At 47.0% G+C, this 14,402-nt stretch overlaps 1 protein-coding gene across 6 annotated transcripts in view; it reads left to right on the forward strand.

Moving 5' to 3' along the window:
- Positions 1-11,866, forward strand: part of LOC146183333 (uncharacterized) — a 161,915-nt gene extending 150,049 nt beyond the window's left edge. For 3 of the 6 annotated variants that reach the window (XM_084609114.1, XM_084609119.1, XM_084609118.1), the window contains exons 14-15: positions 6,318-6,396; positions 11,344-11,639. In XM_084609114.1, coding sequence (XP_084465240.1) covers positions 6,318-6,396; positions 11,344-11,532 — 268 coding nt within the window. In that variant the 3' untranslated portion in view covers positions 11,533-11,639. Of the gene's footprint in view, positions 1-6,317; positions 6,397-11,343 lie in introns of all 6 variants that reach the window. The other 3 variants (XM_084609115.1, XM_084609116.1, XM_084609117.1) reach the window with 2 other exon arrangements.
- Positions 11,867-14,402: the final 2,536 nt, after the last annotated feature.

A 14,402-nucleotide genomic window follows, 5' to 3' on the forward strand; every position in this document is an offset into this window, starting at 1 on the left:
CCCTCTCATGCTCCTGGTTTTTGGAACACATAAAAACGGCGCCAAGAAGATGTGGATATTCGATAGCCCTCTGCATAGCAGCTTGCCAACTTGACTCCCTTGCTTCCTTACAAAACAGTTCAAGGCAAGAAAAGAAAGAATCAGAATAACGGGAAGGCAGAAAGGTTAACTAGGCAAAAACGTGCACAGCATCAGGAGCCTGTAACCCTCAACTTGAGTCTGGCTTTTGGCATGGCGGGAGTTAAACGCAAAAGAGCAGAGCTGCATGAACGTAGGCGCGAAGAAATCTGTGAATACAAGCGGCAAAAGCCATCTCAGTCAATCCAAGCTGCGAGGGACTAGTATCGACAGCTCAGCTGTTTCCTCGCCTCAGGAGAATCTCAAGCTGCTACTTAGCGGCTACTTTGCTCAGTGGAGAGGCCATTTTGGAAGTGGCGGTGAGTAGAGAATCAGACGCTGATTCATCGGCCCGTGAGGAGTTCATGCTCGAAAGTTTGACCAACACAAAGCCCAACGTCAGGGGTGTCATGGTAAGTGAGTCGCTTTAGACTGCACTACAATTTTTCGAAGACAACAATTACAAGGATAATACACTCAAAATTGCCGGTGTTCTGTGAAATTTTGAGTCCGGTGCACACCGTTATGTACAAAAGCAGTCGTTAATTACAGTTCTTTTTTCTCAATAAAATCCTTTTTTTTTTTATTCATGATTCGTTATTATGGATGACTCGCTTTATGGACAGTTTTGGTCGGCAACCAGTGTCCATATTAACGAGGCACGACTGTAATCGGGAAGTCGAGGAACCCGAGGTGCTTTGAAAGGGGCATCGCTGTCAGTGTTGTATGAAGCCAACAAAAAGGCATGGGTCACTCAGCAGTTGTTTGAAAATTACGTTTGCAGGTTGGACAGGAAGTTTTAACTTCAGAACAGACGTGTCGTGCTCTCGTTGACAACTGCGCCGCACATGGTCGCATCAAGAATTTGAAGGCTGTACAGCTCAAGTTCATGCCGCCCAACACGACTGCAATTCTCCAACCAATGGACCAAGGCGTCATTTGCAATCTGAAACTTTTGTACCGTTCACGGGTACTAAACCGCATGGTGTTGTGTGCGGAAAGCGGCAAAGGCTACAACGTTGACCTTCCGTCTGCTGTAGGAATGCTTGCGGACGCATGGAAGGCAGGGAAGGAAGACATGATTCGCAACTGTTTTCGCCACGCGGACTTCGCACTCACCACAGAGGCAGCAGACTTGCCTGAATGTGCCCGCCCATTGACAACGCGATCAACGACCTCCGCTCTGCTGGGATTTCCATACCGATGGAAATAACTTCTGAACAGTTTCTCGGCGCTAACAACGAACTCGACTTCTGTGCAGAACTGACCGATGAGGAGCTAGTCCGTCAGATTGTGGAGGATTCGGAAGACTCTGATGTTGAGAATGAGGAGCCAACGTCTGCGCCACTTACGAGCGCCGAGTTGACGCGAGCATTGCTCGCGCTTTCATCGGTATACAGCACTGACATGATTCTTGCTTAGATCGAGGCGAATATGATCGCATGCGAGTGGAACGCCGTCCAAACAAAGGTCGACAAGTTCTTTAAGACACTGAAGCAATAGCGCCGGCTGCCGTGACGGCACATGCATAATAAACAAGCTGTCGGCTGCATCACCCAGCGGCGTGATGTAGTCGAGCTGGCAGCGATCTTCTTTTTCTACATCACCATGATTAGAGGCGCTGCACACGAGAACGCGGCTTGCGAGCGGTACTGCAGTCATCTTGTGGTAATTACTTCCAGTTTATGCCAATTAGAATCTGCCAGCTGCAAATGTTAGGCTAGAGAGGACAAGAAAGCATGCAACTGAAACATATGGGCTTGAAACAACCCCTCGCAACCACATACTGCAGTGTGGTGCACGTGCTGCGGCTTCCGATGACATGGCTTCGTTTTTGCGCCTTCACTTCGCGACATTGTTTGGGCGTGTCACAGCATTGCTTGCAGCTTGGTGCAGCAGAAACACGACAGCTGTGTGTTGTGCACACTGCATTTGGGGCACCATTTTGGAGCTTTGTTTTCAGGCATCGCAGGAATGGTTTTACTCACTTTGTAGCTCAGGCTGCTACCCTTGTGCCCATTGTGCATGTTGTCTTGTTTTCTTTTGCCAGCAGTACCTTGTGCCTAGTCACTGCAATAATCAACTGCTCTAGCACTCCCTGTTGAGGAGGTATGCACACGGGCACTTTGGCAGCATTCAGTAAGCTGCCCACTCAAATCGCAATATGGAAACATTTCTTCACTCAATGCAGGTGGTCAGAATCAGCAAGAAGCTGTTAATCTGCGTAATTTGTTCTATATCTAGTGTTATGAATGAGACAATATGAGGAAACACGTAAGGGCAAACGCAGCGCTTTTGAGAAAATAAATAAAGACACAGGCATCACAACATTGTCACCAACTCTCCCAACAACTTACTTTGTCAAAATTTATTGCTTCCTTGCTATTATTACAGTCGCTGATAGTTTTTTCGGACCTGGTGTGACCCAGGAAATGGTCCAAATAACTGAACAGTTCGAAGAATCCGTGAATATTAAACAAAAATGACTTTTCTGTGAAAAATCAACTTTACAAATCACGAACTTCGCCACTTCCCATGTTTCGTTTATATGCCGATAACAGGGAGTTATAGCATAGCGTGATCTGCTACTGTGATCGGCTTCTGCGTGCCGTCTATGTGCACGCACTTGCGTGTTTCAGTATGAAGGACGCAGCCGTCAGTGCGCGCGTGCGCTGGCTGGTGCAGGTGCGGCAGATGTGCACACGACCGGGAAGCATGCAACTCGCTCAAGGCGGTCAACGCGTGCGCACTGGTGCCCTGCAGAAGCGAATCATGCTGATCTGTAACTGCTATAACCCTCCAGTTAGAATATCTCGGCCAGTCATGCTTTCGTCATGTCAATGCTACCGGTCAGCGACGCATAGATCGTGCTACGAACGAATGCACATGCTGCACGAAGAAATAACATTCAGTGTCCATGGTTAGCGACGGTAGCCAAGAACGCAAGATGGAACACGCGGGGAAAAAAATGTGAGCGGTGTAGGCTGCCACTATTAAAAGGTTGAGCATTCACTTATTGCTACTGCCTCAAATGGCGCCGAGGAACAGAGAGCCAAACTAGTCCATTCGAATGACTGCTTTTCCTAACTTTCACGGCCCGCACAGAACCTCTTGTTTGCGAAAACGACGCCCACTCGCTTCTAAGTGATGCCGAAACAACGTCTTCAGCCTAAGAGCAATCACAGTACTGCTCGCGCGAAATTTGGTAAAAAAAATCAAACTTTTCGACACCACAGGGTCTGAAATATTGGCCGTGACAGTTCCTATGGGCCACGTGACAGTTCCTGAATAAAGTCCGAATAATTGGAGTCCGAAAAATCGGTCGGCTACTGTGCATTGTCCCCTTTGCCTTTTTTAATGCCTGGTAGACCTTAAAGGGCAGCTGCATCACTTTTTTTAAAAAAAGAGTTCGGAATACAGATATATAGTTTACAATCCCCTGAACACGAATACGACGTTAAATTTAGTCATAAGTGACCATAAACTGCTTTTTCATAAGAAAAATGTGCACCAACGCCTTGGAGCGTTTTGAAAGTGGCGCTCTTGCCTCTGACTGGTCAAGCGCGCCGTGACGTCAATGACGGCGTGCCATTGAGTGGTAGCGGCGGTCCAAGCGATTGTACATTCACGCACGTGCTTTTCTGTGGATGTATGCCGCTGATCATGCAACGATCACGCTGCTCAGGGGAATATGATATTGAGCCGTACTTGTTCGAACCAGCGGCGGCTTCGGAACGAGGTGACACTGGCGGCAGCGGCGACATGACGAGCGAGGAGACAGCGCTAACTTATTCCCGCATGGGAAATTCACACCGTTACGTACCGCTGCGCTGCACTTCTGTATGCGCCTGTGATCCGCTCTCAATTGAACATATCTGCGTTACTCGTGCCTTAAATCTCCTGCCTGACTCGAACGAAGCAGTGTCACGTCAATGCACTTGATGTGCCGATTGTAAACAAATTAATTCTTCCAGACGAGCCGTCGCCCCAGTTTTGTTGCATGAATTTAGTCATTTATATGTCAGCAAGAGCAGCAAAAGTCATGCTCTCAGCTCCCGCAACCTCGAGTACGTATACATTTTATTCTGGCGGGATTTAGCAAATTAACGCGGGAGCGCGGTATCCGACGAGAAGCCAGGCCACTGCCTTGCTGCGCACGCGAAATCCCATTTAGAACACCGATAAAAATACCGAAACGCTAGGACAGCTATCGGCAGTCACGCGCTGTCATGTCGCGAGTTTAGCGCACTTCATTTAGCTGCGCTTAACATCGCGACTTCGACCACAGACATCAAGCTGCCCCGATTTCTTTTCTTAATTGGGATAGTTGTTGAAATGAGTCTGACAGTGGGTAGCTCAAAAGAAAGATGACCCCAGAAGGCAGGGGGACAAGACACACACTAGACTTGCGACTGAATTTTACTCCGGAAAGAACGGGTTTATACGCAGTTTTTTATCTTTATCCAGGTGCAACCAAGGAAGATAAAAACATGCATAAACGCATCCTCTTCGGAGTAAAATTCAGTTGCAAGTCTAGCGTGTGTCCTTGTTCCACTGACAGAGATATATAACGCGCCCCAGTCCGACGCGGTCGTTCACGTTCTCCCGGTTCAAGTTACGAAGCACGGCGCGCACTTCGTGCACTGGGTGCGGCGTTGGGGTTCCTGGCTATGCATGAGCGCGTGGAGAAGGTATGGCGCTTCTCACATCCCACTAATTACCCACTCCTTCCTCTTAAAAAGTCCTACTCTCTGACATTACTTCTCACAGTTTTCCAGCCGCGTCAGCGGGCGCCAATGCTGAATAGTTTTACTTTCACCTGTGCCTTCATCTGCCCGGCCACCCATCTGCCCCACAGAACAAAAACGTAAACAGAACAGAAGAGCAATATGATGTATTGGGCCTCTTACTTCGAGTTTTCTTCTTTTTGCGAAAGCAGCTCTTGGCGGCGGAGAGGTGCTCTTGTTGTGCGAAGACAGAAGGCACAGCCCCGGTTTTCAATCGCGCAGATTTGATCGGTATCCCAAAAGATCGCATCAACGACAAGCTTTGGTGATAGTCACTGTCGCGAAAATGATCTGAGCAGATCACCGACGATTTTGTAGGCGTGAAATCCTTCCTCTTGACCGCGGCAACCCACTGCGCCGATAGCTTGCGCTCCTTTGGGAATTTATGAAACGCGACATCCTCTCGGCCGCCAGTGTTCGTGCAGCCATAGGCTGCGCAGAACCACGGCATGGTCGTTCTTTTCGTGAAGAACGGTGCAAGATGCAGTGAGAAAGCTTGCGGTAACATTCGCAAGAAGAAAACAAGCGCGAGACAAGAAAAAGGTTGCACTGCGTAGCCTGCAAGCGACAGGTGTTGCAAGGCCTGCTCGGGCAATAGAAGCGGAAGAGAGGTAGACGCCGTCCTTGACGTCACTACCGCCTGTCGTACTCCTGTCGTCTGCTACTGACATCCCCCCCTCCAGCGCCGTGCACTGCGGAGAAGCCTGAACGTGGTAGCACCTTTAATCGATGATTACGTCACTGTTTCAAAAGCTAAAGCCAAAATATTTCGTATACTTAACATACAAACCCTGCAGATTCGACCCTCTGAAGCGCATCAAATTCTAAAACCAGTGCAGCTTCCCTTTAAAGGTATTGTACATTATGCTGACGATGGGTAAAAAAATTTATTTGTGATACCTTTGTTTCTTTTCGTAGCTGTGCCTTGTGCAAAACTGTCTTTATTTTGAACTCCCTGCACTGATGCTCAAAACTATTTGAAAACAATTTGATTTTTGAACCCACTTTTTGGTATTCTCTTCAGAGACCAAAATTTGTTACTTCTACACCTGCACTCTTTACCTTTGTTTTTATATGCTTTAGCACTGGAGCGTAGCAATCTTTTCATCATTCTAATGCGCAGCAACCAGTTTTAATTGTTGCTTTCATAGACTCTTTCAAAGCTTTTAAATTTTCTTGGTAGGAAGCTGTGTTGTTCAGTATTTGTTTTAAAGCATGTTTGTTGCTTTTGTTATTCAACAATTCCTGAAGATGTGATAAATGTTACAAATTTATAGAGCATGTATTGCTGGAAATAGTTCTTTGCCTGAGTTTCTTCTGCTAGTGCTATTGCAATGTAAGTTATAATGGGAATGTAGTGCAGGGTGGTTTTACGGTGTAATCGCTAACCTCTTTTATTTTTTTGCCTTTCAGAATGCAGGTTGATGAAGAATATAGGAACATTATGGCCAGTGTCTTTCAGCAAAGGAATGCTGGTGATGTTTCAGATAAGGCAAGAAAAAGATTTCGCTACTGCTTGTGCATCAGACTTTGCATGTGACAGTACTGCTAAAAAGCACTGTGTTGTTGAAGTTGTGTAGAAATTCGACATGCATAGCATTGAAAATTCAGTTAAGTATGCTATGGAAGTGTTTGCCTTGCTTTGATCCCCACTGTGCTTCCGACAAAGTATTTACACATGCGGCATATTCACTTACTTGTAAAGCCAAGTTCAAAAGTGGTGGAAATATTCCTCTTTCTAGTGTAAAAAAGATGCTCCTTGTTTATACAGTCGAACTCGGATATATCGAATTTTAGTTATATCGAACTCACGGAATATCCCTTTGAAAATCCCATTAGAAGTATAGGAAAGCCACGTCATATATCAAACTCAATTTCACCGGTCATTCAATATATCGAACTCCGTACCACGCACTAGAAAGTGTGCCTTCCCCAAAGACGATCGCATCATCCTCGGTAAAGTGATCTAGAATTGGGTAGTGGGCTCATTCCTCAGCTGGCGCCATACATTGTGATGACGCCGCCTATGTCAGCAGATTCTAGTTCTGCGTGCCTCCGCAGAGGGCCGCCACCGCCGCCTTCAATGTAGCAGCGCGCGGTACTGCGCGCCGTTTGCCTTTGCCTGCCTTCCTCTTCGCTGCTGTATTCTCGCCATTGCGGAGGTTTTGTTTTGCAGTGGGCAATGTTATTCTAGCCACTGTAGCAATGTGACCCAACGAATTGTGACTTCTGATATGAAGATGCCACCCCGATGACAAAACCATTGTGCTAGGCTGCCGGACACGCTTACGGGAAAGGCGCCACGCACGAACTGAAAGATATGTGGCTCTTGGAAAATAATGGGAGCAAATATAAATACTCCCTAATGGATATAAATACACGATGACCTGATCACATCAATTACACGTATACCAGCCTAGTTTTTCAGTTGTATTTTATTCTATGGCCTTGTGGAAACAATAAGCCAGGGGAATTCGTGCAAGCAGGGCCAGCTAGCCGGATTGTCGACATGCTGCATCAAAGAAGCACAGAGCAAAATACGAATGCGAACAAAAAGAAATACCAGCAGTTAGGAAATAACTTTATTCAATGCATTACTAAGCGTCAAGAATGCACTGGTATATCTGTTGACCACAGCCAGCATATTATAGCTGAAGTGATTATAGGCTGATATTTCACAACTGGGTATGTTGCTAAATAGAGTCTAATGAAATTGAATTGCGAAGCTTGTACAAGCCTGCCAACGCGGCGTCGCTGGGAGCAAGCAGCTTACTCGGCACAAACTTCCGCGGCAATGGTGACTCAGCTATTGTCAGTTCAGCTTTACTGCTTCTTGAGCAAGCTCGAAAATATGATGGCCTGTGGGGCAATCATTCATGACTTGAAAACCACTGTACACGGTGCAAAGATGACAACACAAGAAAACAGAAAACGGACACGACACATGTTGTGTCCTTTTCTTTTTTTGTGTGTTCGTAATGCAGTTCATGGCACGAAAGAAAAACACTCCGTGAACATATTTTCGAGAAACACTGTATACGGCGCAAAGAAACAACACAAGAAATAAAAGGATACCATGTGAGCATGTGCTGTCCTTTTCTTTTTTCTTGTGTCGTTTTAAATTTGCGCCTTATACAGTGGTTTATATGTTCACTGAGATTTTTTTTCTTTTCGTGCCATGAACTGTATTCGGGCAGCAAATAAACTGATGCACTCGGAATAGTAAAAGACACTCTCCAGTGAGAAATCGGATGCTTAAAACATATATACGCCTCGCCTCTCTCAGTTAAGATTAACACGGGTGTACTTTTTGTCAAGGAAGCAGTGGATCCGCCGTTCATCAACCCGAGATACTTACTAAATGCTTGTTTTCACACTCCTAGAGCTCCTGTCAGGTCCTTCTCTATCGATCAGAACACTGTCTACACGAATACAGCTAATTCGCAATTGTGCAAAATTTTCAGATATTAAACTGCTGATAATGGATGGAGGATGCGCAACTGCAAGCTTTTAAGATGTGTTTAATAATGACTTGTGGCAATTTTTATGCACCTTTCTTCCATAAACAGCGTCGACAGTAAATTCACGATCCAGAAGGCAGGCACGACAAAAAGATGCTGACAGCTGCGGCCTATTAGGAATACGAATACAGCTTTACACGTTACCCGCGCAAACCTATGTGTCTCTGTATTCTTCATCATCGCGGCCGTGAATCACAAACCTCAGAAAATGGGGCTGTCGAGCACCGCAGTCATTTTCATACAAGCGCCCTAATTCACTTTTCGCCAAGGACGCCGGAGAGAAATCGGACACGCGTTTGCAGTTAGCTCTTAGCTCATTGTATAGCACGAGTAGTAGCACAACTTGCTAATAATCCAGCCTCTGCATAGCTGCCACATGCAAATCTAAAAAGTGTGGACGAAGACGGTACGTTTTTCTAAAGCGAGAAGGCCGCGGTCGCATGAACGCAACCCATCAACCAGCAGAGCACTACATTGAAGTCTCCGGTGGCGCCACCTAGTGCATGTAACATACACTGCGTCAGGGAAGGAGCCCCCATGAGCCCACTACCCCATTCTAGCTCACTTTACCCTCGGCCGTTTGCTGCGTGACGTTTTCAAGCCACGCGCGGAAGGAATGAGAGAGACAGTTAGGCGACCGCCGGTCTAGGGCAGCGCCGCGCCCATTCCCCCAGGGCGCGCGCATCTGCGATTTTCGTTTCCGGCGCGCCAGCATGTGACGTTTGCAAGCCATGTGCGCGGATGAACCACCGAGAACCGGTGGGAACGAGAGGGGGAAAAACGTGACAGAGCGAAGCGCAAGGGTGTGTCCATTCTTTTGCAGAGATCTCTCCCTCTTTCCCGGCCTTCGTTCGCAGTAGCACGCGCTACGCATGCGCCAAGCCAGCTCGGCCCGTTTTCAGACGGAACGTCGGACGCTTTCTCCAGCGTGTGTTGCAAACTCTCTGTGCGCGGCGGCTGACGTGCTATGGCGCCTGCGGACGTTAAAAGCGGCAGTTTTTTTTTTTTGCGAGAGTCATTCATTTTTATCGTTATGCTGTACGCGCAGCGTAGCATAAGATATGGCGGCTGCGCACGTTAAGAAGTGGCAGTTTTTTTTTTTTTTTTTGGTGGGAGTCGTTTATCCTTGCATGTATGAATCAACAAAAGCACGCGGTCAGCTGCGATCATGACACTGGCTTTTAGCATTTTTTGCTTCAAACAGCATTTAGCTATCACGCTTTCCAATGATTTTGCGGAAGTGGACTACGCCCGCCCCAAGTGCGGCGTGATAAATCGAACCAGGCTTGTGCAATCAAGCCATGACGGGAACTCTGCCAAGTTCGCTCCCCGCCACTGCAGGAGCTATCAAAAGATAAACACATCCTGACGTTATCGCCGTTATCGCTGCGCAGCATCTTGGCGCGCTGCCAAGAAGTGAGCTGTGGATGAGACAACCGAAACCGAGAGGCGCGCGCCATCGACATGCAAGCGAAAACGGTCGCGATTTCTGCTGCGGCGAAACAGAAACCTTGTTTTGAGCTGCCACGGTGGCTCGAGCTGCGAGAGGGAAGCAGTTCCAAGTTGGAAATTTTTCGCTCTGTCGCCACTCGTCGCTGAGATCGCTCAATCGCTTGCATGTGAGCGAGCTGGCCTTGACATTTTTTTTTTTTTTTTTTTAAATTCTCGGGTGCAAAAGTGGAGGGCGGGTTCATTATGGGAGTGGGTTGACTACGCGACAAATATGGTATCGTTTTTTCGCATAAGTGCCGTCACGAGCCGATTTCTGTATATCGAACTATTTCGTGATCCCCTTCGAGTTCGATATATCCGGGTTTGACTGTATTCTCAGAATCGGGAGCAAGAAAAATGTTTGTCACAGTTTTTCTTCTTCTCAGTAGTATGCTCCCAGATAATACGGTTGGTATATTGATATTTGTGCCACATTCTAACAGCCAACACTAGGTGCACTGGCACATGCAGGGGAGGGGGGGGGGGTAATAAGACAGAGCCAATCATCTGTAAATGAACTAGCCGAGCTTCGGCTACATCTGTGCTGAGCAAGCACAATGGGGTTTTTAAAAACTGATGGGGAGAAGAAACTCCGCTGTTGTCTGACCTCTGTTGACCTTGCTATTGCTGGTCTAGATATTTTAGTTTTTTGTTTGTTTGTTTGTCTTTTTTTTTTTTTTCATATTAAGCACAGTGTGAATGAGGATAGAAGCTTGCAAGTGCCAGAACAGCTATTCAGAATTTGCACCAACTAATCCTGACCTTTTAATAAATTAGGGCCAAAAAAGCCTTTTTATCTCATTCTTCTGTCTTTCACAAGGTCGATGGTTTTCATTATACATTTTCCTACATAATAAGCTGTTGTACCAAATTAATAACATTTCAGTGGGGTTTTATTACTATTATGACAAATTTGCCAATTAAGAAATATCAGGGAATTGTGTGATGAATAAGTGTTGAAAACCCAGAAAACATTGAAGTACTCGGTCTGTGAAGCTCCCACTAACAGACCCATGCCATTTCTTCGTTTCGAGACGCTGTGATGACTATACAGACTTCACTTAGTGGAGTTATATTCCACTGTTCATAGCAGCAGCACCTATGTAATGGTGGCAGTATCATTATAGTAGACAGTTGGGTGAGCTGATATGAATCCATTGCAAAGGCCTCAGGAACAGCAGATGAAACAGGAAACAGATGTACTGAAATGTGTGAATACAGATCAAAGATTATAAGCAGTCAACTCTTGCTAAGCTCTCCTGTCATAACAGAAAAAAAGAAAGCAAAGTTGCAGTGCACATTGTTGTGACTACTTTTTTTCTCAGCTTAGTGTCTTTGCCTTCAAACCTTTTTTTGTTGTTTCATGAACTGTGAAGTTTGGCAGTTTTTCAGTCATTTGCGCACTGTTCTTATTCTGACCTGAACAGGAGAAAGAGAAACTACGCAAGCAGGTTGCTGAATTACAAGAGCAGCTGATTCGTGTCGTGGCTAGCAACCGGAATCTCACGTCTTATATCGCCAACCTACGTCGGAGTTATGCTGCTGTCTTTAGAGATACTCCAGAGTCATCCGTAAGGCCAGAGGATGAGGAAGCTTCGTTTGTAGAAGACTGCTAGCAAGTGATAGAATCTTTTTGGTGATGCCGCTGTTTGCATTTTCATGAAATAAAGTTTTCTCGTGTGTTCAGTTCTGTATAGTTCGGTGGAGACTTATGATTGTCCTTTTTCTTTTAGGTTATTTGGGATGCTCAACATGTGCTTAGTACTCTAAGGACTTTAACTTGTGCGAGTACCAGATGACAGCATTTTGTAGTGATTCATCCCATTGCATGGCCTTTGCACACTAAGATGTGGCTAAATTGTTTAATCTCCAGGTGCTAATGCTCCTACTTTCTGCCTTCCCTTGTTGGCAGAACTGTGGTGCCAATACAATCTCTTTGTTGGCTAGGACCTCTATGCCAGGTAAAATTGCCTTGTGCAGCCATCTTGAAATTACTGCTCAACTAATGGGCATCTATTGGTAATTTTCACGACTTAAGAAACCTGGGCTTCAGTTTTCTGCATACCACTAGTACCCTTAGTGGCTGCCACTCCACTTGCTTAGTAGGATGACTGCAGCTACTGTGACTGTTTTTTTGGCATAACCCAGTTATAACAATGATATTTCCAGTGGCACTTCAATATTGTTATAAGTGTGACTATTTTATCAGAAGTGTTGTGAGTGAAGTACTGCACCAAGTGGCATGTGTTAATTCTTCGTGCAATGAACTACCCACCTCACCTAATGACCCTTTAAAAATTTTGGAAAGCACAATATGTGAGCCCTGCTTGAAAAAAAATTGGGGGGGTTTAGGCATGGCTTGAACCTAGTGATAGAAACTTTGAGTGCTGCAGTGATAACCCCTGTAACACTGTCTTTTCAAACTGCCTTTTTTTTGTAATGGTTCTAATCGTTATAGTTTTGGGGAAAGTAAGGCACCTTGTAATTTTGGGTAGACACCACAGAATGGTGGACACCTGCTCGTAATCAGGTCAAGGTCACGTTTTCATACTTTTTCTTGTAAATTAATAAAGGAAGCTTTGGCTGCAGGCAACCGAGCGTTGCATCAAACACAACTAGCATACCATTGAAGCATCAAAGTTCCCTGGCGTTCTATGCAGAATCCATTTTCATGTCCTGCGCATGCGATGCCAGCAGACGCTTTCCTGCTCCACACAGCTTTCGGTGGCAGTGCGCGTCTCTGGTATGGAAATTACCCTTCTCTGTGCTAGCATGCGCATCTGCTAGTATAATGCCGCTTCCCCTTCTGTAGTGAGCGCAATGGCGGAATGCTTGTACTCCGTCCCAGTAGTTCCCTTCAGCACTACCAAGGCTATGGTGAGTGCTGAGGTGGTGTCCTTACGCTGCGGAAAGTAGTTGTAAAATAAAATTCTCCTTGATCAGAGACGCGTCATATAATTGTCTTTTAAACAGTGTTTGTAGTGTAGTGAACTCTGCGAAGATATTATGAAGGCGAGGATGAACTAGGCGAGGATATCACAAAAACGAGGAGAAGAACGACGAAGTGCCGCTGCGCTGCTCGAGCTCGCTTGTGGAGGCCTAGACTGGCTGTGATCTTGTGTGGCTCTCTGTGCAACTTGGAGAGGGCTATTATCCCTGTTAAAGGACAGTAAACACCCCCTTTCACTTGGTGGAGGTCAGGATTTCCTGCCGTCCTGGAGCTTCGAAGCCGCACACTCCCGACAACAGTCATGACCGATGCTACCACTCCTAGTCCAACCGCCTCCTCGTCCCCCGTCTTCTGCGCTGGATCTTTGCGCCAACGGGACCCTCCTATATTCAGCGGAACCGGCGACCACGACGTGGAAGATTGACTGTCATCATATGAGCGGGTCAGTACGCACAACAAATGGGACGGTCTCAAATTAAATAACGTGATATTCTACCTAACGGACGTTGCCAACCTGTGGTTCCGCAGCCATGAGGCCGATATCTCCTCGTGGTCTGCTTTCAAGACCACTTTTTCCGATATCTTCGGCAGGCCTGCAGTGCGCAAGCTGCGCGCTGAGCAACGCTTGCGCGGCCGTGCACAGCTACCTGGCGAAAATTTTACGAGTTATATTGAAGATGTTGTAGACCTGTGCAAGCGCGTGGACGCTTCAATGAAAGAACATGCCAAGATTGGTCATATTTTACAAGGAATCGACGATGACGCGTGCCAGATGCTTCTGGCCAGAAACCCAGCAACCGTGGTCGACGTCATCAATGCATGCCAAAACTTTGAGGAATTACGCAAGCGCCGTCAAATCACTCGTTCTTCGCTGTCACACCAGGAGCCTCTTGCAGCTTTAACAGCTGACGCAGAACAGTCCCCCTTGCTGGAACAAATCAAGCAGTTCGTTCGAGAAGAAGTTGCCCGTCAACTGTCCCTCGTTCCCCATCGTCCTGACGCTTCCTCTCCTTTGGTGCCAAAGTTGCAGCAAGTCATCCGCGAACAAGTCGCAGAAGCACTTCCCACGCTTCCTGAAGCTCCTGCCGTCGCTCCCTTGACATATGTCGGAGCACCACTACAATATAGCCAACCATCTGTCCCAGCCCCTTTGACCTACGCGGCAGTAACTGCGCGGCCTCCGCCTGAGCCGTTACCACCCGTGCAGCCTGTCCTACGCCATGCACCGCTTCCTCAAACAGCTCCGCTTCATCCTGCGACTCCGAGCTCTTACAACCCGTAGCGCACTTCTGACAATCGCCCAATTTGTTACTACTGTGGTTGCCCTGGACACGTGGCCCGTCGGTGCCGTCGCCGCATGGCTGCACGTCCCGAGCCTGCGTCTTCGGAGTACTCCCCACCGCTGCTTCGCTCTGCTCCGTCTTCGCCTGCATACGCGAACGCGATGGGTCGTGTACGAACAGCGTTCGTACACGACCCATCGTTCTCCTTCTCCACGTCGCAGGTCACTGTCGCCAATGCGCCGGTGACCACCCC

Source organism: Amblyomma maculatum, chromosome 7 (genome assembly GCF_055883805.1).
Source record: "Amblyomma maculatum isolate TAMU_Amacu chromosome 7, ASM5588380v1, whole genome shotgun sequence".
NCBI lineage: Eukaryota > Metazoa > Arthropoda > Arachnida > Ixodida > Ixodidae > Amblyomma > Amblyomma maculatum.